General features: G+C 41.0%; 1 protein-coding gene across 1 annotated transcript; it reads right to left on the minus strand.

Annotated features, from left to right (window-relative positions):
* Positions 1–247: 247 nt before the first annotated feature.
* Positions 248–26,243, minus strand: DKK3 (dickkopf WNT signaling pathway inhibitor 3). The gene is made up of 7 exons (XM_037403389.1): positions 25,914–26,243; positions 23,781–23,918; positions 23,188–23,271; positions 7,033–7,125; positions 4,872–5,016; positions 2,340–2,496; positions 248–801 (listed from the first exon to the last, which is right to left on the minus strand). The coding sequence occupies exons 1-7, from the start codon at positions 26,100–26,102 to the stop codon at positions 558–560; spliced, it is 1,050 nt and encodes a 349-aa protein (XP_037259286.1). The 5' UTR covers positions 26,103–26,243; the 3' UTR covers positions 248–557.
* Between the last annotated feature and the right edge of the window lie 1,403 nt (positions 26,244–27,646).

The following is a 27,646-nucleotide window of genomic DNA, read 5'->3' on the forward strand; positions in this document are numbered from 1 at the left end:
AGCTCTAGGTATATTCATCTGTAAGGGTAAGCATCCTTCATCTTTTCTATCCTTCCCCAATCTGGGGAGAGGGGGTGGGACGTGACACCCAGAATCTGTATGTTGCAGCTTCACTGATCATATTTTCTAAAGAAAAACTAAAAAATAGCTTAATATCAGTGACTAGGTCTGTCCAAAGGAGACGCTTCTTAGCCTAAAAAAATAATTCTAAACATACATACTCAGAAGTCACTTCTACAGTCAGTAATAACTTCAGATTGTTTATGCTTATGTGTATTTTTTAATGAGTACAAGTACTGATGAGTTGATTTCTCATGTACAAGGGGAGAGTATGAATCAGAAGAAACACTGGTTATTTCTCACTTGGTTTTGACTGAGGATTTGATCCAAGGGTAGAATGAATTCAGCGACAATTTGAACATGCAGGTTTAGTGCACAGAAAAGGATGCTCATTGAAGACCTTGTTTATTGCACTTCTATCCAGCAGTGTGTGGTTGGGGTTTATATAAGCAAGACCAAAATTTCGGGAAATCACTAACTAAACTGGTGTTTGGACTTTAAATTTCATCTCCCAGCACCAGGTCACGAGCTGAGTCACGCTCAGGCTTCAAACCTGCTTGGTCCTCCAGACTTTCTAAATCTTTACGCACTTCCTGAATGACACTGCTTTCTTCATATTCAGAAAGAGTATCTCTGGGTATCAAGCTGAGAAATAGCATCTCATCCATGACTAAGGGATCTTCTTTTTCGTTATTCCTGGTTTCATTGGCGGACAGTTCGCACACAGATGTAGTGCTGTGGCTGTTGAAAAAAGAGACATCTGGTCATAGAGTACATCTTTTCATGTTCTTTTGCTAGTTCCTTAATAAAATTCTTCATTCCCTCCCCACATGAAAGCATGTTAAATGCATAAAGCTGTCAGAGCATAGCAGACGTCACCTGATTTTTACACGCTTGACAGCTGGAGAGGTAAAGATGAGGTTTCCACATACAGAGCTAGAACAAAGATCCTAATAGCAAAAAATGTTTGACACTGGGACACAAGATGGCAGTGGACCTCAGCACAACCTGGCCCTGCTACCTACAGGCACTCATGGTGACTAGTCCTTTCTGTTCACGTCATAATACCAAGGTGATATGCACAGTACTACTGTATTTGTGATAAGCCTAAATGTAAATTCCTGTGTCTATAGCTGGATGGTTTGGGTATATTCACACCCTGATTTATTCCTGTGTTTCGGTATCCTCATCTGAAGCGTCTTCCTAGCAGACATGACATTTGCTGACATGTCTTCCCTGAGGTTAGTAGTACTTGCACATCAACTAAAATGTTGGTACTGAAAGGATGGGATCAACTCTGCTTGCTTCTTTAGATCACATTTAGGAAACAAAATGTTTCTACATTTTCTTCATGCATGAAAAATAATCGAGTAACAGAGTTGGACACAGAAGATGAGAGAAACACTAATCTACATCTCTGTCAGAGTCACGCTGTCATGTTGGAAGTTAATATAATGGAAGTGGTAGTGTAGGAACAAACTTGGAAAGCCTATTTCATAGATAGTATGTCAGATTTCTAAAAATACTTCTAGTGCAAAACTGAAGCCTTACTTTCTCCTGATGAAATCGCTGATAATGCCAATAACTGTCCTTTTAAAGAATGATTAAAGGCATGGTATCCTAAAAGTTTTAGCTTTCAGCAGAAAATAAGGATTCAGCCTGCTTCCTATTCTGTGAAACTCAATGACACTGAAGAGGTCTGCACAGTATGAAATGTCTCAAGTCTGAACAGCAGATCTTAAGTGAGTTGTAGGCAAACTGGCTTCTTAGGTTAGTTCAAAACTGAAGGAAAGTGCAAGCAAAGATACCCTTTATTTTTCTTTTGAAAGAAAAAACCTTCTGTAAAGCTGATCAGTCATACAGGAAAATGCCTGTACTGCTACTACAGTATCTTTAATATGCCTTATGTATGAAAATAAGCAAAAGGTCTAACGAGCCAAATTTAACAGAAAGTTGGTGGACGTGAGCTGTATGTAGAGAATTAAATTGGAAAGCTACATCTCAACAGCTGTTAGTACTTTCTGATTGATTAAAAAGCAGTACAAACCTGATTAATTCTGAAACTTACTTCACACTGGATTAAAGTGTTGCCACATGTAATTAGGCACATCTGTGTAGCACAAAGGAGTAAGTTTGAAAAAGGTTCAAGGCTACTGATGAGAAAAGCTCTCATAACACTTTCTAGTCGGGAAGAATCTGCAAGTTCTGTACCTCACCTACCACAGAAAGAGACCCCTCAAAAACCTCACGCAGCTTGCTTGCCCAGTTTTGATCTTTACCTCTGAGGTTGGCAGATCAAGCCACTTGCACATGGGCACTGCTCCAGTACTCCATCGGGTTCCAGTTCCCAGGTGATCAGGTTGAGAAGTCTGTTTGAAGGATCATGGCAGGGTTCACCTTCTTCAGGTAATGGAGTGCACACAGGAAACAGTAATTCTGCATGCCAGAGTAAATTCATGTTACGATTAAGTCATTATATTTTTCGTATAAATATAAAATTGAATAATTAAGTCATTAATGAACTGAGATGACCTCATCTTTAAGTCTATATGCAAGATGTAACAAGGCAGATTTGACCTCTTCCGAGGTCCCCTTACATACTAGGAAGCCATAACTTCATGTTCTTTCCACTAGGTGGGAGTAAGACTTTTGAAGTTTATGCTTAATGAGTTTGATACAGTAGTAATGCACAACTCCGTTCCCCGGCAGAGGTAACAAATACAGAACAACTAACTGTTCAAGAGACTAAATAAGGTTTCAAGAACTACTACTCAGACATTTAATTTGTTACACTAATTCTGCAATAGGCAAAGCTAGCTTGATGGCATTTGGGGCTCAGCACCCTTGGTTCTGCACAGGGGTGAATTTCTACCAAGGTAAGATATTATTTGGAAGGATATGTTGTCTGGGTTTCCTGATGCTAGTAACTTACAGTGTCAGTCTTTAATTCAGCTCTTCCACATGTTCCTACCACACCTCCCTTCCTCTTCTCTTCACTCACCTCATTTTTATATGGTATGGCAGAATAAAGTATGTGAATTTAAAACAGGCTTAGTCAAAATACTTATGTATATATATGTGTGTGTATATACCCATATACATGTATATGACTTTGCAGTTCATAATTTCAAAATGGATTTTATCTTCAGCAGCAAATGCTCCATAGGTTACCACAGTTTTATATTAAAAAATATACATGTAAAGAGTCCAACCATTATTAGGACAACCTTTTGCAATACTCCAGCGATGGGGTGGGCCTTGAGGTTAGGCTTCACCTGAAAAACCCTAAAGCGTTGCTAAAGCAGACACCCACAGAGAATAAAAATCCAATGCTATTAATCACAGCTCTATTTAAAGCTTTAATAATAAATGTTCCATTTTTAGTTTCGTGTTTTAGTTCCAGTTTTAGTTAATATTTTTACCTATTGTATTCTATTACATGTTTGTATGGAATTTCATTTCAAGCCAAGCACTAACTTATACTCAAATTAGTGTTAATGTCTTACGCAGCTGAAATAATCATCATGAAGACGCAGCTTGTTTGGATCCCACAGGAAATCAGGGCTACAGAAGCAGTGCTACCCTCAGAGTAGACTAGCCTAGTGCTACCAACACCTGCGGGGTGGATACTACGAATTTATTCACCCGTGCAGCATAAGCAAATTCCAAGTCCTGCATGGTGAAAGTAACAGGCATTTATTAAAAGTGCTCTTTGCGTCTTATTTCAGAATCGAAGTACAAAGAAATCTCTGATAGAGCTTGGCAAAATCTGTAAATGCTTTAGGTAGAAACCTGATGGGGGAGTGGGGGGAACCCTGCTCTAACAAAAACTTGCTGAAATCAAACTTACTTAATATTGAAGGTCTGCTGTGTAGTGCTCAAAATTAGAACAGGAAAGCTGAGCGGACCCACTCGTCTTTAAATGGTGTTGGAGCTTTCTCCTCTGTTCTCCTGAAACACCCTAGTAGCCTGATCCACCAGCAGCCCGACAGGCAGCGCATCTATCAGTGAAGGCACAAGGTCACCTCTTGCTCGCAGCAAGAGCCAGGAAAAAAGCTAGAGAAGTACCTACCTGGTGTAGGGAAGATGGTTGGAATTGTAGCCTGTCACTACAAAATTAAGGTGAACTATGAGAAAAGTAGCAAGGAACTAGTGGGTTAAAACAGAAGAAGCTGGGCCCTCACCAGACAGGATTTGGGACTGATTTCAGGCCTGATACCTTCTTTTCCTCTCCTCCCTTCTGTAAATCCAGTTTCACATTCCCATGTGCACTGACAACATAATGTGGAACATCATTCCTCTATGCATCTTGGCTGGCTGGTCAGTGTTGCATAGCATGGTGCCCTGGAAGGATCATCTAAAACTCTACAGTATGAGATGTATCTGCAGTCTGACTCTGATAGTCTGCTGGCTGGTATGAAGGAGAAGCCACTTTCAGTAATCTCAATGATTTCTTTTGTACATTTTTAATTCTATTAATTTTGCTCTATTGGGTGAAAAATTGACACAGAGCTCTGCTACTTTTAAACGTCTGAGCTTCTCCTTTAGAAACATATTTTTTTGTGCTTTGCATGCTGGTCTCATCTTTAGCATCCAATATGCTTTTCTTGGATTGTGCACCCTGTCAGACTGTTTCTCACTCCCAATTCTATTAGAGTTTTATAATGAAGTTAACATGGTGCATTCCACAGACCAAGGGAGAATTACATATTGATTCTGTAGAGATGTAATTGCTTTGTCTGGCCAAAAGTGCTAAATATTAACACTCTTGTATGATAAAATGAGTAGGATAAAAAGCAAACCCCCTGTACCTTTCTGAAAAGCACAGCACATTCCAGGGTTGCAGTCGTGTTGATTCTCACAAATGGTGCCGTTCTCTCCTTTTGATGTGGATTTCCTGCACTCACCCCAAACGCAAAGCTGGTCTCCACAGCATTCAACATCCCGTGAGCAGTGCTTGCAAATGGAAAAAGCACATAACAAAACTGTCACTCTAGCACTAACTGCATATATCAACAGACAGCTAAACACAGAGTTAGGCCCTGGTCCTGAAGACAACTGCACATATGTGCTTAAAATATATGCATGTCACATTACAACTTAATTAAACAGAACTGCTCAGGTTCTCAACTTAAGCATACATAACTTGTGTAGAGTAACGGCACTCCTATACCGTTATACTTCCAGTCTTACAAAACCTAATTCTTATTTTAGCATTTACATGAAAACTGATGAGCAGCCAGACATCCTTCAGTGTAATTGGATTTCAGGACAGCCTTTTGCAATCAAGGGGTAGAAATTAATAAACAATATATTATCAATGGAAAAACATTACTGTTTTTTTCCCATTGTTAAATGCAGTCAGAAATTTACAATTTGTTCAGAAGGCTTGCTTTCAAAGAGCAAAGCAACAAAATCCTACTAAAATCCAATTTTTAGCTGTAATAAGAAGCAGACCTCATTTGTAACCAAGCATTTTTGGAAAAAAAAAAAAAAAATCTCTGAAAAAAAATTCTCTTTGAAAATCAGAAATGCAAATCTCTAGCTAAAGATAGCTTTGTGCAATAATTACCGCAGTGTTTCAACTATACACACCTAATAATTCAGCCTAACAAAAGTGGTGTGTCACTTAGTTTCTTTTTTTAGGTAGTTTGAGTAACATCTCAGAGATTCCTAGTAGGTCAGCATTTTAACAGCTTTTTTCTGCCTGTGTAAAGCCCTGTCTGGGCAGCCATACATATTCAGAATTTCTTTTCCAGTGGATCCCACAGGAAGTGCTTAACACAGGGCAAGAAGTAGGACTACACGAGCACTACTAAGACCTGCTAATTAAAAAGAAAGATGTTTTGCAATTGTAGGAATTCTAGGTCAGGGAATTGATCCCACCACTTTGTCTGAGCTCACTTTACAACAGGAGTTTAGCTAGGACCCCATTTTTTCTTTCTTTAGCTTAGAAATGTTCTACTGAGGACTGCAAAGAAAAATAAAAGGGGGGGGTGTAGATCAACACGAAAAATGCACAGTTTAACATTTTCTAAAATATGAAGAATAAGCTTTTTTAATGACCCTTAAGCATATATTCACGACTTGTGTTTAAACAAGTATTCAGTCCACTGAAGTGAACAGACCTCCCTGAAGTTATCCAAGTAAACAGGTAAATCATTTCATGAACAGCCCAGTGCTTTTAGATTATAATAAGCATATTGATTAATGACTAAGCAAGGTTTGCTTGCTTGTAGACTTCACTGTCTGCAAATGCTTTGAGGAATGAATTTGTTTCACAAAAGGCTATCAGCATTAAATGAAAAGGGATAGTCAGATAAAAGGCCTTTTTTGACAGACCGGATTTTCACCACAGAAAAAGCCGGAACTCCTCAGGCACCCTCCTCAGGCACCCGTCACCTACAGAAGATAATCTAACCATAGCTACTATCAAGAACATTTATCTTTTAGCTCAAAAGATGGGAATCTACCGCTTCCTGAGGTTCACAGATTCAAGTAATGTAAATGATCCATGTAAGAGGAACATTTGCAACAACAGTTGCACCACACCACCGCACAAGCTGTCAATGAAGGGAAGAGCGCAAGCTGCTGCAAATCTTTCTGTGAATCAAGAACTGGAAGTGACCATCAGCTGAGCCTTAGGAGCTGACACAGTATCTCCTCTTTGCCCATCCCACTGGCAACCTACAATATGTTAGTTTACACTGTCCTTAGGCCACTTAACAAGTAAAGCTTGAGTCAGGAAGAGCAGAGTGCAGGTTTTGAAGCATGTGAGAACAGAAACCTTAAAACTTAATTGTGTTAACAGACAGAAAAAAAATAACAACCCAAAACACTCTACACATCCATTTTTAACCTCATGCAAAAAGCTTTGCATCTTTTCTATCAGTTTTGACTTGCTGACATTAGTAACAATAACATACTGAGTTTCTAAGGACTACATAAAATCACATCTCATTCAGGACTTACTGCGTGCTGGTTTTTACAGAGCTGACATTTGTATTCAAAGGTGGAGAACTGGCAATATTTTCCCATTTCACAGTCTTCGTCAATGATGCACTCCTGAAGAAAAGGATAAAACTGTAATTTGCTACTGTTTCACAGAAATCCATACCTTTTCTTCAAATATCAGAAGGTCTTGTTTGATTATATTTCTTAATTGGGAACCAAGGGGAAAAAAAGCTTGCTTTGGTTCTTCATACAACCACAGTTCTGTAATTAGAACAATGCCATCTCCCTGGCATACTGCAATACTGTGGCCTCACTTCCTGTATAAATATTAATACCACCAACCTCTAGAAAATAAATTATCTTGTTCTGCAGGCTTTTGGGGTTCAGTACTAACAAGTACTGAAGAGCCACATACATCCTAGGGGAAAAAAAGCCCCACAGTTCCCGAACGCATCAGCCTTTCCTACCCAGCTAAGACACTAGAGTAGGCTTGAAGTCAGCAAGGTGCTCGAGCACATGTTCAGCTTTTCAAACCTGGAATGATTCCATGGCCTTAACAAAAATGTTCACGTGAGAGGGACACCTGAGTTCCCATCTGAATCACAAACTCACACTAAAGTTCCTTCACCCAGAGGTCCTACGAGCACTGTGGTTGAGATGGCTCACCTATCACTCACGCTGCACAGGCTGAATGTACAAACTGGTCAGAAATTCTTGCCAAAACACAGTTCTGCAGGTATGGCAATGAGGATAATACAAAGAGTAAATGCATATGTTTGTGTACACCTGATGTGTCTGATTCACAGGGAGGAGATGTTTCCTCTTCCCATCTAAGGGTTTCCTCTTTAAAATGGTGTGATTAACCCTGTTCTCTAAAATGTGTTTTCTCCAAGCTGGAAACAATCTAGCCAACAGAAGAATAAATCATAGCACCATTCTGAGTCATTTGTACTCCACCACTGGTTTTTACCATCATAAGGTTGATGCTATTTTTTTGCTATTAGTCAATTAAAACAAACAAACAGACAAAGAAAAAAAAACCAACCCCAGAAAAAAGGAATTCTACTAAAAGGCCTGAATTCTCTGAAGAAACCACTTGACTGCTTTTTGGCAGGTTATTAAGCTCACTTGCTGGAGCAGATCAAGTGCAACCCTTATTGGGTTGTTATTATAATTTTTTATATATATACTTAGATTTAATATAAACTTTATTATATAAGCTTTTCATTTTCTATTTCTACTGGTTTAGATCATTTGTCCCCAAACTGCTGACTTCTTCCACCCCATCCCAGCTGGAGTTTGTGTTTCAGCTGGCCTGAAAATTAGCTCAGCAAGAAGTTTAAGTGAAGCTCTTAAATTACCATTGATATGGAGAAATAGTGTGAAATGGGGACAATGGACACCGACTGTGATTGCATATGTCTGCTCAGGGATGTGGGTATGGTGACTAGTCATGGGTGCGGTGTCTGGTCACATAGGCACACAGCTTTGAGGAGACGACTACAGTTTTGAGGAGCCGCCTGCCCTTCTTCCTCTAACAAAGGGGCTATTTAAAAGGAATGAGAAAAGGATGAGAGATATTCCAATGCTATCTAGACGGAGGGAGTGCTTAGTCTCCTTGCTGGAGAAGATTGGATGGTCACAAGAACATGAACCACCTACAAACCTGCAAGACCACCACATTCCAGGCAAAGGACTGATAAGCTAATTAACATACGAAGCGGGGTTTAGGTAACGAATATGTATAGGCATTAATTGAATATTCATTTGTTTTATTGTATAAATGTGAGATGGCTCGTCACTTCGGGCATGCACGCTTGTGGAGGAGCGATCCCCCGTGCATCTGCGCGCAATAAACATACCTACTTTATAACTTTCGAGTTATGGTGATGTGCGGAATTAGACTCTATAATCACCGAAAAAGGAAAAGATTACATTGTGAAACAGCTATCCTGTCTTCAGCCCTTCTCCATATGAAACCTTATGGAAGCTTCCTGCCCTGTGTGAGACAATGCTACTCTGCGTAAGGAGCAATGCCTTGTCTAAGTTACATATTTGGGCCACCTGAGATGTTTTCAAACATTTAAGATTACCCAGCACACAGAACAGAAGCAAAACACAGTTTAGGGCCTGATTCTTTTCAAGTCAGTGACATGATATTCAGGTTATATGTTTATGATTAAGAAGCAGTCATTTCAGCTATTTTAAGACATTAGTATCACCAGGTCTAGGCTGCTATAAATTATCATAATGTTTTTGCAGCTCCATTATTCCAGTACAGTGTGTGTTCCACTTGTTTGCTTTTGCGTTGCTACACAATCAGGTGGTTCAAAATCCAGATGTTATACAGTATGCTTGAGGTTTTGTGGTTCCAAGTTAGCAGTTAGCCACTTCTCTTCAGCAGCCATGCTATTTCTGGACAATTTTCTGTCTGTAGCTTTGTCAGCTTCTTTTATGAATCCCTCTGTATAAACCATACTCAGAATAAACTATACTGTTCATTCCTGCTCCATCCACGTTCAGGCAAACAGCCAGGTCTCAGCGTAGTCAGTTTTTCCAATTGTACCTCTCCACAAAGCAGAAATCTTGCCATAATTGTTATTAAGCTCATGGAATAATTCTCTCTAGCTTTAAAACCACCTAATACAAAAGTTGCAATTCTTCAGTCACTGCTTTCTCCTACACTAATGAGTCCTCCACCAAAAAGCTTTTTTTCTCCCTCTTACTGAATTGTGTCCCACCAATTCAGACTTTCAGTTTTATGGTGGTTTTCATTTGGGGAAAAAATTCACTTCACTGTTTTCTTTCCTGGCATGGAAAAAGCTTGCTTTCATATACTCTCTGTGAAATTTTGTGCCACACTCCAAACCAACTTCCTTCACCCAGATATTATAATCCATATTCAAAGCAGAGCTCAGGAACACTTACACATGCAGATACGTAACCATTTATCTTTTTTTTTTTTTTTCTTCTCTCTTTTATTTATTTAATCAAGCTACAAACCTTTTCTAACCAGGCTACCTTAAGACACAACAGTTGCTGGACAAGGAGCAAACCTACACATCTTCATTCAGCTGCAACAAATACTAAACAATCCATTTTTTTCTGGAATCCTGCAAGCTAAATTATTTCTGAGAGTATTTGGTCTTTGCAGAGCAATTGTGTCAAATGAGGAGAGGCAGTGCTGGCTTCTGACATGCAGCAGAAACATACAAGTTGAGCTTAAAGACAGAATTAGCTACACTTATAAAGGTGTACATCTCTCTGAAATCCAATATGATGTTATAACAGTTAATTTAACGTAACAGCAAAGGAGTATGCTGTTTGAGAAGTGCTAAAGAATAATGCAGAATGAAAGCAGGATTGCCTATTTATGAATGGGTGTACTAGGACGCATAAACAACAGAAGCCAGGACCAGTAAGAGCATGCTATGTACCTATAAGTACATATTCAGCATCCTGTGGGCTCTTACTATGGTATCATACTCTGCAGCGAATATCCTGCAATACCTGAAGGCAATCTGGGGGTTCGGCTCTGTTCCAGAACCAGCGGGTAAGTAGACGGACCCAACAAAACACTGAAACCCATGGAAATTACAAGACTGCTAAAACAACTGCTGCTGAAAGAAACTTCAATTTTCTCGTCTTTGGCAGATTATGTCGAGCTATTGTTTGCTTTCCTAAAGAATGGTTAGTCTCCACGCTTGAGAATAAAAATGTGACTGATGTTAGTGACGATGAAGTCTGGTAGGACCACAACTACCAGAAAACTGAAACAGATGCCCGAGTGCAAGATGGCACAGGAGTGTACAGGTCAGAACTGCTGTAACAGGTTTTGACAAGAGTACTTTCCTTCAGGCTGAATGTTTACATATACATGAAAGGCACAGAAGAAAAAAGTTTTCTTTCAATGTGATACAACAGTCTTCACACTCCAGCCAATGGCCTTTGACCTAGAACGTGCTATGCGCTATTCTGGCAAACTGTACTTGACTGGTCTAATGTAGTCAGCTGCGGTGTGGACCAGATTATCCTCTGCCCATATAACACACTGCAGATAAAGAGGGAGGAGCAAAGAACTTCTCAGTTCAAGTTATGAAGGCAGAACTACAAGGCCAGAGTTAACCCACTTTCACATAGAAACCCACTTTTGTTTGCAGCGTTCATCTGGTTTCTGCACCTCACTATGGTAATATTTAAATTTAAATTTGCTAGTGATAAAGTATGTACTGAAATCATGCTCATTTTGCTTTGTTCTCTTTCCCCTTAATTGCTAATTAACTCCCTAAGTGTAGACTAGAAAATACACTCAAGTCTATTCTGATACAGTCTGAATTTCAAAATGGAATCATTGATTTTAATTTTAATTTAATTAATTAAAATTGACATTTCATTTGTCTATTCCCTCTACCCACTCACACTCATCCTGCCTCCCACATTCTCAAAAAGTCCTTCTTCAAAGGTAACTTCAAGCAAAACTCTTGCTTCAAATTCATATCTTCAGCCAGTATTTGTCAGGGACAGGCAAATGACTGTCCAGAATGAGCTTTCCTTTCCTTCTAGGCTCTTTACACTTAGCTTAGAACCCCAGAAAGCAGAGGAAGGCGCTGCTGATTATATACAATTTTTCAATGATGATTAATACACGTATCAAAGCCAGACACTAAACACTAAGAGGGTGATGGTATATGGAACAAAAAATGGCCCCATAGGTAAGGGGCACCTGTAGTGGAGAAACTCAGTAGCAAGTTGTTGGCCAAGGTCACTGACTGCTCTGACATGAGAACAGTAAGTGGGATTCAAATAGGAGAACGACTTTTCCCCTCCTTGTGTAAGCTATATGGCCCAGTTTGCTACCTTATTGTGACTACAAACCTTTTGGAACTGCCTAACAGCAGAAGGAGAGGCAGGCTATCTTTTTGGCCTTGGCACTGCATGTACAGCTGTAAGCCAAAACAGCCATTCCAAAGTGTTCATTCCTAACCCTCTATGGATTTCAAAGTTCATAAACTATAAAGTACAGAGGCAAAATTTACTGATTTCAGAGAGGTAAGGAAGTTTTGCCAGCAGGTATACAACACGGGAAACTATGCTACAAAACCAGGTGGTACAACAATTAGAAAATGATTTTCAGCAACAACCTTGGAAATGCATGGGGATGGGCACCTCTCACAGCTTCAAAAGCTTATCTGAACAAAAAGCCCCCTTACATGTTTCTTAAAAACTCTCTATATAAAGAAATTTCCTTTTCAAAAACCTGTAACTTGGGTAAAATTCAATGTTAACCTCCATAAATGGTAGATCATGGTACAGATCCTTCACAAACAGTTCCAGAGCTCACCCAACCGTATCTGTGAGATGACAATAATTTCAGCCGTAGCTGAACTGCTCTAGGAAAATCACTCGTTCACACTGAAACTGACATTTCTTAGCAATGAGCACTTCTAAGAGTTAATATTTACTTCTGTGTTTACATAGCCCCTTCCAGGTTTTGCTTTAATTTCTACAAGCAATTTCACCAAGGTCTGGTCTCCATTACTGCAGCAGATGGCAAAAACCACTGAGTAGTAAGGAAAAAAAAAAGCATAAAACCTATTTTATATCCTACATGTACTAAATGTATTAGAAAAAAGGCAGAATTACATAGAATGGAGTATTGTTTTATAGAAACTACTACCATAGTATGAATTGCAGTAGCATTCCAGTTTCTGTTCTCTTAGTTGTCTAGACAGGGCACATAATGCATGTCTTTAATGAGATATGAATTAATTTGCCTTGCAATACCTCAAAACCCCTGTAATACTTTCCAGCAGAGCAAACCTCTTACTGCTGTCCTGCCAAGTACACAGCACTCATAAAAATGACTACTGTTAAAAAAAGTCATACTAAAAAGAGCAGACATGTGAGTTGCAAACGATGGTATTAGTCACATCCCAGTACTATGTGGGAAAGTCAGCTATTTGTGTGGCTGTTCAGCAGGAATGTAACTTCTGAGCCCAAAACTAATAAATAAGAAAATACAAGTCACTCAGTTTTGTCTTGAACTTCTCCATAAAACAAATCTTATCCATTTCCTTTTCCCCTGACAAGAAAACAGAAACATTTTAGTTGGAAAAACATTTCTGGCTCTCCACAAGATGCAGTATGAATGTACGCAAAATATCTCTACATGGCATAACTGAAGATGGTCCAAAGGCAATTGAGCTTGGCTTTAGGTACCAAACCCAGCATATATATATATATATACACACACACATATGGCTGCATATTGCAGTGACTGTCTGCAATAGCAGAAGTCTCGTCTCATCTCACACATTTGCCCTAGAGTAGGCAGGACAAGTTAGAAGATGAAATTTCTCTTCTTTTCTCCTGTTTGTCAGGTGTACTGTGGGCAAAGCAGGATGGTATAAATTCTGACAATAAAATCTTCCCTTAGGCCTTCTGGAAACTTGGTGCCATGCTATACATTCAGTCCATTGATTTTTAAATACACAGAGACTCTATAATCTTCTGTACCCATAATTAGACAAAGAAGGAATATTCTGAAGTTAGACAATCCAAGAATGAAAACCAATGGTTATGTGCTCCATGTTTAATTGCTCCATATTAAGAAAACTTTTTTCACATAGTATAAGATTATCAGATGAAGTCAAAATACTGATGCATGTTTATAAACAAAGTTTTCCTCATGATTTTGCAATTAATTGTCTTACTAGAGAAATGCATCTACCTGTGGATCTGTTGATTGAAGAACTACAATTCTTCTACCTTTGGTAACCAGATGTGTCTAAAACCATGTGTCTAAAAGATCTTGGTTTTTATTCTAAAAGTCTTGAGATACAGTAACAAAAACACTGTAAAACTGTGCTACAAAGCAGTAAAGTGCCATTTTTTCTAAGTAGTCAGTAATCATATAAAGACACAGCTTTCATGTAGTGGTGTGCCCGGGGGGCTGAAGTTTAATGCAGGCGTCTTCTTTCTACAGTTGGCAGCTACAAAGTTTCCATGATTCACTACTGAGCTATGTAAATTTTGAAAATTTATAAAAGCAAAATAACACAGTGTAGCTGTACACAGCAAGGATGTGAAACAGCTGTGCAAAGAAAAAAACAGTTGAAAACAAGATTTCTGTACTTAATAGCTGCTTCCTAACCTTAATCACTAAATTAAGAGTAGCACACCGAGAGTAAGATGCCAACCTGTGCCAAATCCCTCCCAGACCTTACTCCAAACCCTGAATCGTATGTGCTTTGCTCTTATATGATATTCTCTTTTGGTAGTTTACAGTTTCAACAGACTTATTTACTGTGTGTAAGGCATCAGCCAACAATAATAATACCAGAACAGAAATAAATAGGTAAGAATTCAACTGCAATGGATTTTGCCTGTAGCAGAGTTGACAGTGTGGAAGACAGCTGTTACTGTAGAGGAAAGGGAATAATTTATTTTCCATGAGTTATAGATGGAAGAAGAAGGGGTTTAAATTACAGCAATAGGGACTTCAGAGTGAGTGTAGAAAAGCATTGGAATAAATCATCCCCAGCACTTGAGGATCTGGAGAACACATGAGATAAATGTCTGCCTAAGGATAGAGTAGGCATCTGGGTGGTAGGTGTTGACTTCTTGAGGCTTCTTCCAGACCTCCTCTTCCGGGCATTTGTCGGTTTCACAATAGAGCCATTTCGGCACACACACACACACACACCCTTAATTTAATTCTCTGTCTGAAATCATGTGTCTAGAAGATATCAATAACATGAGATGATGACTATTCATGAATATTAATTCAATTTCCTAAACAAACTCCAGTGAAGAAGAAACAAAAAATGATCTTCAGCATGCTCTTTATGTCCTTCCACAAAGGACATAAGAAGTGAATGTATTACAGATTTTTACTATGTATGAAGTCCAAGACAAACACCTACTAGGGGGCCAAAACTTTCCCTTGCTTATGGCTATGAAATATCTTGGACAGAGAAACACCACTAAGGTTCCCCTTTGCCTGACACCATGATGTCAGCCTTTCTACATGCCATAAGACGCATCTTCCTCCTCCTGGGTGGACTTTCTAAAGGAACAAGTTTGAGGGATTCCTCATGTGATATAAATTCACAGAACAGGCTCTGAGTCATTTCCAGACAGAATAACAAGCAAACAAATCTGAAACTCCCACCCCACCCTGTATATATTTTTACCAATTATGCTATATTATGATATATTACTAACTGGGAGAAGTGGACTTGTTATTAAGGTAAGAACCAGGATGAGTAGAAAAGTTGGAGGGGCGCTCTCTCTATAAGCTGCAGTGATGAACAACCAGGATTTGACAGCTAATGCACTCACTGATGTGGTATTGCTCAGTGCTAAATATCCAATATTGACTCAGTCCCTCAAAAGGCCAGGCAGACACTCACTCCACAAAAGATGTCCAAATGCTGGTTTTGAATCAGATGGGAGGAAGGACAAAGTGAGATTTACTCAGCTGACATATAAATGCATTTCTCAAGGCAATACATTTGAAGCTACCATTCTACAGTGCCTTTTTTTCCTCACATTTGCCAAATCTTTGATGAAACAGAACTAAACAGCAACAGACTTCAGTTCACCACTTTCCTTCAATTTCTGTGGTTTACCTTAATAAACCGTAGTACAAAACACCATCAAGCTGGACTAGTAGCATCACACACATCTTCCAAACAATAAACAACTGCACAGAAGGCCAAGCAATCACAGATCATGTTCATTCTGTCTCCTCCTACTCACTGGTGTAAAACAAGTATCATTCTACTGGTTTTGGTGAATCTACCCCTCCTACACTCCAGGAAAAGGTTAGAGAAGACTTTGGCTTATCGTATATGGAACTATGTGTTACTGGGCCAACCTCCCCGCCATGGTGAACCGGTATCACTCTGCCACCTTACAGATTACAATATAGACGTAAACCAGCTGCAGATTTAATCCATTCATCCGTATGTTTTTTATCTCAATCATTCTAAGATTATAACAGACGTAAATAAAACATAAAAAGACAAAAACATTTATGCTTTACATCCATAGTACCATAGCTTTACATCCTGAAGCCTTTGCTACTGTTGTTGCCCTAGCACAGGGGTCCTCAAACTTTTTAAACAGGGGACCAGCATGCGCATGAAGTGGCAGGCAGTCATCGGCGGCTGCTTGGTTTCCCCCCGCCCAACCCCTGGCGGAGGCGGGGGGGGGGGGTGTGTGTGTCTGTAAATACCGGGGGCCGGATTGAGGACCCTGGGGGGCTGTATCTGGCCCGCGGGCCGTAGTTTGAGGACCCCTGCCCTAGAAGCTAAAGCTTACTGCTTAATTAGATAGCATGGTTTCACCTAAAATCTCAAATAAGCATCTGCTGGAGCCAATGAATTAAACCATGTAATCAAAATCAGTGGAAAAAAATTCACTTTTGCCTTAAAGCTTTTCCTCTCATGTGATTAATTTTGCTATATGGGTCTGACCAGAGGAAAGAAACATTGCTGATGAACTTTCACTGCTGTCTAAAGACAGTTCATACTATGATCTCTTAACAGGCATCGGTAGATAACAGAATTGTCACCAGCCCACATGAAAGATTCACTCTCCTGACTGTATGCTACCTTACAGAGAAGATAAAAAAAACATTTAGTATCTCTTAGGATAAATAGGTAGATCTAGTAGAGGCAGAAAGTATAAGCATTCACGGTGATTTGTTTTTATTTCTGCCTGAAACTTGGACATGATCTATAAAAGGCATTTGGACAGCCTTAGATCGCTAAACTCAGCGTGTTAAACTAAAACCAGGGAAAAGGTAAACAACTGCTCTTTGATTTACGTTACTCCCTTACCACTGCTTGTTTGCAGACTTGTACCAACCAACATACAAACAAGGAAGGAGGAGATAACTGCACATGATGCATACCTCCCCACAAATGAAAAATTTCAGACAAGCCAGAATTTATTTCCACAACTAACAAGAATTCTGTAAGCTTTAGAAGTGGTACATGGTTCTCAGAGGGACACTGATGAAGCAGTGGGTAGGCGCTGACTCTCTAAGAAAAAGTCCATTTTGTAGCCAGCTGAAGAACTTACTGGTTTACCGTTGTGATTTTACTGACCATCACCTAGAACACTGAATCAATTCTAGGCGCTGTTACTGTGTTACAGGAAGAGCTTATATTTGGTGTGGAGAAATCTGTTCCAGGAAAATCTTTCTCCTTTCAATATTTAGCCACTCAAAGGGTAACAGTCCAGATAGATTAAAAAATGGTAAGGCAGCTCTTCAGCCAATTTGATTTTACCTAAAAATATTATTTTTGTTAGGAGTTTAACTGGAATGGAAATATCACATTATAGGATCTGGCAAATTTTAAAACAATCCTAAACACAGGCATAGACCTGAATTACTAATGAAGAACATTGCTTTCAAAAGATGTCCTAGTTCTACACTGTTTTGTTTACCTGACAACAGAAAAAAGACGCTAAGCTAGACCAACAGGAAATATGAAAGAAATCCCAGTCACAACTTTTTTCTCATCACTAGCAAAGTAAATTTACCAAAGTTATCTGAATTACTTCAGACTGCCACTGATAGAAACGAGAACAGAAGGTGATACCTTTAATTAGGAGTAGTCTCTTTGTGTTGCCTCAGTTATTTCCCTGTAAATCCAAGCCACTATTTAAGACAAAAAGGAAGGTGATAGTGATCTGTGTTCTCTGACCTTTGGTGGTTGTTTTCAGCCAAAACACCTGCCCGGTTTACCCCACCTCTCAGCAAAAGGCACCTTGCTTCTCTTCACCCTGATAAGGTCTAGCAGCTGTTTACACCTGCTTGTTTGATCAGGGTCACCAAGCATGCTATCTGAGCCCATGGAAACTGCAGTCTCACTTTTCTCCACATTGTAGCCATTGCAGTAGTATAGTGTTACAAAACCATCTGATGTTTGTATGCACTATCCATTCCTGACTCTCTGTGTGGATCCATTACTTTCAACACAGCATTCTCTCTGATTAAACAAGCCAGCTCAGAATGGACAAAGTTCAGTAAAGATGTGTACACTGAGCTATATGACACTCACCTCAGCCGGCAATTACAGAGATTTCCCACCTTCTTCCTCAGAGAATTTTCTTTGTGCAGGATCAGAGGTGACTCCTTATGACAGGTCTTTCCATTCATTAAGGCTAACATTCAGATTTTTTTGGCTATAGTCCAGTGAACATCAGATGACCAGTAAAAATGTTGGTTTTAAAGATATACTGCAACTGGCAATAAGGCCATCCTATCACCCATGAGCTAAATTCAAGCTCTTCATAGCTTTTGCATTGCTAAGAAGCATTTGCTGCTTATGGAATCACATTTGAATACTCAAAAGGTATGCACACACTCCACCACACCTTTCACACAAGAAGGCTGCATCACTGTGCTCTACAACTTCATAACCTAGAAGTATTGCAGATTAGTATGAGCAATCCAAAACAGTAATTGCAGAATTTTTCTCATCTTTGGCTACATCCTCTTTTCCTTTGCGCCCTTCACATAATTTTCTACTCTTAAGAAACACAAGCTACTCGTCCTCATGAGCTATTTGCACCCTCCCCTCAGCTTCATATTCTACATTGCCAAGACTGAAACTGAAAAGGGGGAAAAAAGGTTTCAGTAAAATGCTCAGAATGTCTGAACCCTGCCTGGCTGAAGAGCCCTGGCTCTCTAAAACAACCTGGGGGATGGATTTGCTTGGTTCAAAACCAGACACAGGTATTCAGACCTCTCAGGATCACTGTCAGAATGCTCTTTCACTAACTGGACTCAACAAGCTCAACACCTAGCCTCAGTCTGCGTGGCTACTTCATATCTTTCCAGTGGAGTAAGTGTAGACCAGATTAATATAGACAGATTACTGTAGACAGATTCCTAGCACCAGACAAGTTAGCAAACTTCAAACATTAGAAAGGTAAAACACATATCACACTGCCTTGGAGAGACTGAGAGAACTGAGGGTAGATTTTCTAATGAAAAGCAATACTTTTCAATGCATGGCAAGATAAAAGAAATGCCAAATAGCTTTCCTGCAGGAATTTAGGTTGATTTGGACTGGATGGGAACCTAGCCTACAAGAACTGTTTTGTTTTCAAATGTAAGCTATGACTTGCACACACTTGAGACTTAAAAAGAATCAATTGAATGTGACAAAAGAGAGTGCAAGAGCATGCAGGTATTCTGCTTACAAAAGGCTAGTGAAACTATGGTTCACTTTTGTAACTGATTGCCATTGTAAGCTATTCATGCTCCCTCCTCACCCCCAAAAGCTTTAGCCCAAATTATAACTGTAATTAATAATCTATTCAAGATACTGTGTAGTATATAAACTTGAAAAACAGTGATGCACTTCATTCAGACCTCTTAATTCTCTCCTGGAGCATTAGCTAAGAAGTACAATTTGCTACCTAAAGGGTGGGGTGTACTAGTCAAGACATGATTCATGTAACAAGTTACGTCACAGAGCAGGTTGGACAGTTAACAGAAAAGCAAAATAAAAGTGCTAATGAATCAAATTTTTTAGTGTACACCAACTACTAGATTGAGATATTACAGGATTTTTGGCTAGAAAGAGCCCAGGATTTCAACACAGCAATGCACTTAAGTGTGCCTATTGATAGTTTAGGGTTGTTAAGTGCAAGTCACCAGGGACTAAATGTTCTGTGAAAAATGAAACAAACAAAAAAAAGGACCCAAATGTGGGACTGGGATGCTGAAAACAAGTGTTGTCCCTGAGACACTAGCAGGCCAAAGGGAGCAGAAGTCAACACTAAGATGCTGCATGTTCAAATTTCTGCCATCAGCTGCTCTCCTGCAGTGTTGCTGATGGAAAAAAATGATGAAAAAAAATGCAATTTCCATCCTATGAATGCTTTTTTCTCAATTTTCAAAGCTCCTTTTCTCTTCAGCACTGGGAGGAACTCCTCTCCCTGGAGCAATATGAATCTCAAAGAAGCAACTCCAGTATATGTTGCTGAGAACATGCTTAATGAAATTATATAAAAGTTTCTCAAATAGGAATCGAGCAGTTATTTTATCAGTTCTGGGTATCTGCAGAGAAGTGGAAGATTGGTTATGAAGTGCTACAACTACACCATTTAAAAGAGATTTTTCTTTAGAAAAGGGGAAATAGAACCCCAGAGATTTAATTATTCCACTATTTTCTTTCTTTTTATTCTTTTACTGTGAGACTAAAGATAAAAACTGAAAAACACTGTAAATAAGCCCATTATAATGACAATGCTATCTGTTCTGTCTCTGCTGATAAGCCAGTGACCTGACTGTGTCACTTCCAGAACCTGCCAAGTCAGCTTGTAAAAGCAGTTTCACAGTGGTAACAGTCCTCCCTGCCAAGAGCTGCACGGATCCACACAGCAGCCTCTTAACCATGGAAATAAAGGCCTGGTATCACAGAGCCTTTCTCCTAAGGACCTGAGAGTGCTCAAAATTACTTAGTAACCAGCTGCTGTATTTGCGGAAGGTGGCTGCCAAATACATGTGTACACACACGGGCACACACCCACCTTTGCAGAGAAAGAGCAAGCACCTTGCACTGAGCCACACCGAAGGCACTTCTCACTCTCCCACAAAGGAAACTTGACCTGTGCTGTGTAACTAAGGAGAAGGTGCAGTCATGCCCTCAAGATCCTCTACCATCAAGGACAGGTAAAAGAAAGGAATGTTTTTTATAGAGCCAGGGCCAAATGAGAAATGCATGATCCTCTTCCAGTTCCCTAGTACACTCTCCCTAGATATCAGCATCTTTACAAATCTCTTCCAAGAAAGAGAACTGAAAGCAACCAGATGTACTTCTATTACAGTTCAGGAAAAATAAATTAAAACAGACAGAAAAAAATCTTAGGTATGCTAGCTTTGAATTACAAGAGAGAGCTTATTATAAAATACTACTCTGAATGCAACTGAGAAGAAATGCAACTAATCTTTGTGTAGTAAATTCTACCAGTAGCAATTTTGTTTCCTTTTATTTTTCATGCTTGCTTTTCATTAGTTAGGATAATGTATCACAATTGAAATAGGACTAGTCAACAAGCTAGAAAAAAATCTGTTTTTCATATGGTGATAAAAGACAGCTGTTACTTTACCTGTCTTCTATACTTGAGCTCACTACTGGAAATACTCAAGTAATCTGCAAGCTAACCAATGTTCCCCCAAGAAGTAAACTATGGAGTATTTGAGACTTAAATCCAGGAGCAAGTGGATGTAAAAAACCCCAGAGACACCAAAATGTGTGCATCCAGCCACCTCTTGTCTGTATCTGGCCTTTTTAAAGATACAAGACTTTTGGATCAAAGCCTGACATGCATGTTGGTGACTGCCAGTCCTCACTGACATCTGAGAAAGTGAATGTTAGTCTGGGAATGTAAATGGCGCCTCCAAATTATGCAGCACCTCTGAAGAACTAGATAGCATTGCCAGAAATGGCAAACAGCCCAATTACTCTTCTGGAGACTTAAAATACTGAGTCTTCTGGCCATCAAAATACTGTCAAGTGAGCCATTCAGTAACAAAGAACACAGTCTTAAAAGAATACTTCTGTGATGGAAAGCCAAGAAGACATACTGTCTGAGAGGGAAAAGTGTGTGTGTGTTAAGATTATGCCTTATGTTTCTGTAATAGTGTATCTGAACTACACCTATGCGTACATAGTAACATATTTTTACATGCACTATATATCTGTGTATTTGTACCTGTTTGCAGGAGGACACAGGGTGGCACAGGCGCTGTGATTTAAAAAACAGACACAACCCATTTTCCATGAAGCTGCTTCTCCAGTGCTGAAATTCATTCCAGCCAGTGCACGGATTTATTATTGCAACACAGACCTGTCCCAAGACACATCTTTGCCTACCTGGGAGGCTTTTGTGTCACGTCTCAAAGCTCAAAAACATCACTGGAAAAACTTTCAGTGATTTCAGTGGCTTATAACTCAGCTCAGAGAATAAATGTGAAGCGAGGGTCATAGGGTTCCTGTTATTACTAATTACTGTAGTAATAAATTATAGAGAGCTTGCATTTCAGAGCACATGGTTTGCTAAGCTGTTTGATGAATTCTTATATTTAGCACCCAATTTTGTACCTAAAATGCAGGAGCTGTGGGAATCTTTAACTTTTATAAGCTAAGCCTATAAACTGAACCTGTAAAATAGGTTTAGTTTTCAGCATTCAGTTTCCCTACAAGCATAAAAGCTGAGCTTGTGTGACACAATGTGCCTATTTCTTTTACTTGGCAGACTGAAATGAAAAACAAAAGCGTTCTAAAGAGGCACCAATATGAAGACTACCGGAGCAGCATCAGAACAGAGGTCCTGTTCCTAGTGGCTGGCTCCATCCCCATTCTCCATCTCCAGAACCAAATGTCAGTATTGCCCTTTTCAAATGACTGTCAATACTTACAGCTACAATTATACAAACCTCTTATTGCATTATACTACACAGCAGGACGAATCGCTTATGAGCATTAAGGATGTATATTACAGAACAGCATATACTGCCTGTATTTAGAGAGCCACTGAGATAATGTCCAAATAGACTTCAAAAGGTTTCCATTTTTAACTGCCTGGAGAATACAAAGCCTATACATGTATTACTTTATTGCTAACACTTAAAATAAGCAGCAAAACAGCAGAATTATTCTTCCCCCATCCTGTGGTCTGTGAAGCCTGCAGTCTGGGAAGTGACTGCGACTTCCCACAAAGTCACATGACACTTACAAGTCTATAAAGCATTTTTTTTTATGAAACCCAAGAGCACAGAGAAAACATGTATGAAACACTGTTATACTACAGGTTTATTCACACTCACTGGAAAGGGCTGTGTAACTATCTTTGCTGTTTGAGTAAACAATTTACATTTGATAGACAAATTGAATATTCATATCAAGCACCTGAGTTAACCACAACATTGAAGCTCTGCTTCCAATTTATAATGTACTATTCCTAAGTTAAATTACTAAAAAAAACAACCAACAAAACAAACACATTTTTTACCGTTTACCCCTAATGGTTTTGTGTGTTTTAAAGCATCCAGATATAAGCTAGGTGAACTGTATCACCTTCTTCTGAATGATACCCAAAACATTTGTTTAATTTCCAAAAGGAAGAAATGTGTTCACTTACATGATTTCTTTTGTTTTCTCCACCTTTTATAGATGTAATAACTGTCTCAGAAAAAACTGTTGATCCAGTTTTGTTATCAGTAACCTGACACAGCAAAAGAAGAACAAAATATCAAAGTACATTTTCTTATTAGTCCTTTTTCACTCTCAGTTGTACATTCTGCAATAATTAACCCACCTCAGCCCCCTCTTTTTTTCCCATTTTGCTGTCACTCACACAAAATCCTAATCTGGTGGGGAAAAGTAGATGACAAGGCTACCTCCTAGTCTATTTAAAATGTCACTGTAATGAAGCTAACTGAGCAGGATATCATCATTCTTTTTGGTGCTTCTTGTAATAACTGTACCTGTGTTCTACTTTCAGCGGGCACTTTTTTCAAAATAAATTATTATTTCATGGTAAACTTTTATGACATGTGCCCCTACACAGTGATTAGGCAAGCAAATATGACACAACAAAACCCCAAAGTAATTACCATCATAAAAGTTTGTGCTCCAAATAACCTTACTTCTCCCCAAAATGTGCAAAATCATTTTTGTTTTTGAGAAAAGGTGTCTAAGAACCAGCAGTTTGCTATATATGCTTTCTCATACCTTATCAATTTCTTGATGAGTATGAACAGTTTTATTACCAATTCTGGTTTCTGTGTTGGACTCGTTATGGTAGTTGGGAGGTAAGTTTTCAAAGTTTACTTCCGACAGTTTTTTTGCCCCTTCCTCTTCAGCTTCCATCTGCCAAATTTAAATAAACCAACTGAAAATTAGCAACAATTACACAGAAAACAACAAGCAATGGCTCTTGTGCAGCCCTTATTAACACCCTGTTTAATTCTATGATGCTGTTGGTACAGATCCCCCTGTATGGGAACACCTACTCAGCTGTTTGAGGCAGTGGCCACAGCAGCTCTTCTAATGGACTACAAAAACAGTGGAGAGCTAAACCCTTGAGCTCTGGCCTGTTTAAGCCAAAGTCAGTCCCTGGGAGGAAAAAGTATGCAAAGACTACTGACAATTTGGTATCTGCACAGGCTGATGCCAGTCAAGAGCCCATCTTCCTATTTTTCCCACTAAACACTTAAGACAGGCTTTCCCATCTGACAAAGAACAGAAAATATTCTGGCAGGCCAGAGAGACATAGCCAAAGCCCCCTGAAGTCAGCAGAAGCAGTCCTATAGATCAGGGTGCACACATCCCAAATTTCATTCTCTGTTTCAGTTCCCACTGTCTTCCTTTGCCAGATGAAGGCTCAACACAGAAAATGAGTGCTCTTTGAATCAGAAAACAAGAGTAAGCTCAGCAAAAGGGCATGAGTCTCATGAACCACATACACTCTTGAAGTTGTGTCCTTTTGTTATTTGCAACTGCCGTAACAGAGCTAGGAGGTCACAAGTTCAGCCAGGCTGAACAACAGAATTTTTCCCAAGACAGAATTTATCTTCCTGGTGTGTCTGTTTGTTTTAAATGACAGCTGCAAACCTTTTTAAGTGTAAAGCATTTTTCTGCTAAGAGGCAGCTCAGACAACACACATTTTGTGTTGTATACAGACCACTCCTCAAGCCAGAACCGACTATAGGAAAACAGGCAGAATTTTTTGCTACATCCTTATTCATAACTAAGCATACTTCTGGCATTGTAAAGGACACTAAAAAAAAAAAAGATCTGTCTCAATGTGTTTGCAGTCTCAATGTGTTTGCAGTCTAAATGAAGTAGATGACAGAGGCAGACTTCAACAACTGTCCAGGTGAGTACAAGTTCAGAATTTATCTAATTATAGTCAACAGAGGCCTGTTTCCCCAGTGGGTTGTTAGAAAAGGGTTTTTTGAGCTATGCATTTTTGAATGAGAGGAAAAGAGAACTCAGAAGAAAGATTCTTCACACGGAGGGAAGAAAAGTGCAGCAGTAAGGGGAACACAGGAACAAGGTCCCTGACAGCGACAGGAGGCAACAGCTTGGGAGCTAGGCTCAGCTCCTGGCTTGGAAACTGGTCCCGGGCAGTGCTGGGCAAACGACAGGAGATGAAGGGACAGAACTGCATCAGAAATAAGCAGCTTCTCCATACGTGCTTTCGGGACTCTCTTACACCTTTGAATCCTGGCTTGGGAGAGCCTCGTGTCTTAGCTCCTGCCGTACAAAGACAATAAATTAACTCCTCTTCACTCCTCCCCTTGCCGCGGACTATTGTTCTCTCTCATGAGCATCCAGACGGACTATCCGCCTATGGTTTTACCTCACGATCTGCCTGCCGTGCTGCCAGCGCCGCCGCGCACACGCCCGGCGAGCCCCGCGGCCGCGATGTGAGGAGCGGGGCGGGAAAGCCCGCCCTGAGCGGCACCGCGCCAGCGCCGGCGGCCAGACCTCCCGCCGCAGCGGGCGGCCGCGCCGGCACCCCCGCCTCCCCCGAGGGGAGCGACGGCAGCAGCGGCGGGCACGGAGCGGGAAGGGTTTTCACGGTCCCTCAGCCGCGGAGCGCGCAGGTCGCCGCCTCAGGCAGCGGCTCCTCACGGAGAGGCGCGGGGAGGGCCGGCCGCCGGCTTGCTTTATCGCACGCATCGGCCCGGCCCCACACAGGGGACGCGGCGAGGCGGCCGCTGACAGGGATCGACAAAAGCGGGCGAGAGGCTAGCGGCCGAGGCGCTGCCCGCAGGTGCGGCCTGGCGCGGGGGGTGAGGGAGGGAAGGGCCCCCCTACCCCGCAGGGCCCCTCGGACCCCTCCGCCGCCCCCTCACCTCTTGCACCGCGTTGCGCAGCTTGTGCTGCGTGTCTTCCATGAGCGCCTCCACCTCCCGCAGCATCTCGCCCAGGCTGGCTGCCCGCCGCCGGCCGCCGCCGGCCGCCGCGGCGCTGCACAGAGCCCCTAGCAGGGCCGCCAGCAGTAGCCATCGCTGCCGCGGACCCGCTCCCGCTCCCCGCCGCATCCCGGTGCCGCCGCTCACGCCGCTGCCCCTCAACGGTGCGGGCTGGCGGCGCGGAGGTGGGGCGGGGTGAGGCGGGAGCGGGCGGCTCCGCAGCGCCGGCCCGGCTCCGCAGCCTCCCGCCGGCTCCGCAGCGCCGGCCCACATTGGCCTGGCCCGGCCCCCGCCACCGCCCCCCGCCGCAGCCCCGGGCGGGAGAGCAGGCGAGGCAGGGCGCGAGACCCGGGCGGGAAGCCTCGGCCCGGGGGAGCGGGAAGGCGGGAACGGGGCGAGGCTGAGGGAGCTGTGGGGAGCGGTGCTGAGGGACAGGAGCAGTGTGACTTTCCCTGTCAGACCCGAGGCCGCCTTCTGTTCATTTAACAGGTTTGATGCCAAGAGGATGGTGGGAATTGCTAGACGTCTCCATTATGCCGTTCACTTTCCAGTCTCCAGCAAAGGTTTTCTAAAGATGTTTTCAAGCTCTGAGAACCAGCCCGGTCTCTGCGAAGTGACATACCCTGCACCTGGCTGGCCAGCATCCTGCTTCCCCTGATTGTTTCCTTTCAAATTTATTTCTAAAAGAATTCAGACAATATCATCATTTTGTACCCATGTGCCTCTTCCCCAATTTCCACACTATTTTTCTTCTTCCTGCTGCACCCCAAGAACTTCATGGACAGTTTTTGCTGCAGTCAGCTTGCTGCTCTGGGTCAACATTGTTGTGCTATGAGAGAACTGGCCTGTAAGTCTCATTTCATTTTGGAGCCTGGGCGAGTGGTAATAGTGAGTAAAGTATTTCTGCAGAAACTATTTCAGTCCCTAAAATTTCCTGCAAGTGCGTTATTACAATAATCACCGGTACAAAATCCAGTGTTATTGGCCGTCTAAGGCAGCTTCAGTCAGCTTTGAATGCCAGCAGGAATGCAGTAAGGAACAGTGGAGATGGGAAGGCCCCTGTGTCCCCAGAGGGAAGCCCTTCCCTGTCTCCCAGCCACAGCACATCATACTTCTGTTCAGTGCCACAGAAGGTTTCATACTGGATGCACCATAAATTTTAGTTTATTGGTACAATCGTTTGATTTTTTAAAAATATATACCTCTTGGACTACACAATTTAAGTAATAACGAATGTTAGGAATTATCTGAAATGAATTAATAGTTTAGCTGTGTTCCATCACACTGCAGGAAGTATGGCATATGAAACAATCCTCTACTGCCAGAGAAATGTTTAGACAACATACTCCTCTTTTCCACTTCTGTCTTTACAGTTAGGTTTTCCGTTCATCCACCGCCTCAAATCAGCTTAATAATATTGACATTGTACAGGTGACACTTAAGTAACATTTAGAATTCTAACTTAGCTTTGAGGAGAAACTGAAGATTAGATCAGATAGAATGAAAACATTTTTAAAAATACCTGAGGCCCAAATTCCCAAAGGTGTTTAGTCATCAGACTCCCAAGGAAATGGAACAGAAGCTAGACAGTTCTTTTTAATATCTTTGTAACGTTGGGCCTCAAACCAAAACAATCTAAACATATGTGTCAATTGCCTAAGTACTTTGGAAGA

The sequence above is a fragment of the Falco rusticolus genome, chromosome 10 (genome assembly GCF_015220075.1).
Source record: "Falco rusticolus isolate bFalRus1 chromosome 10, bFalRus1.pri, whole genome shotgun sequence".
Classification (NCBI taxonomy): Eukaryota; Metazoa; Chordata; class Aves; order Falconiformes; family Falconidae; genus Falco; species Falco rusticolus.

Coding starts and splice junctions, on each gene's coding strand:
- DKK3 (XM_037403389.1), bottom strand. CDS start 26,102: ATGCGGCGGGGAGCGGGAGCGGGTCCGCGGCAGCGATGGCTACTGCTG. Junction 7,126..23,187: donor GAGAAAACAAAAGAAATCAT/GTAAGTGAACAC, acceptor CCTTTTCTTCAG/GAGTGCATCATTGACGAAGA. Junction 2,497..4,871: donor GTGCTGTGCTTTTCAGAAAG/GTACAGGGGGTT, acceptor TCTGGCATGCAG/AATTACTGTTTCCTGTGTGC.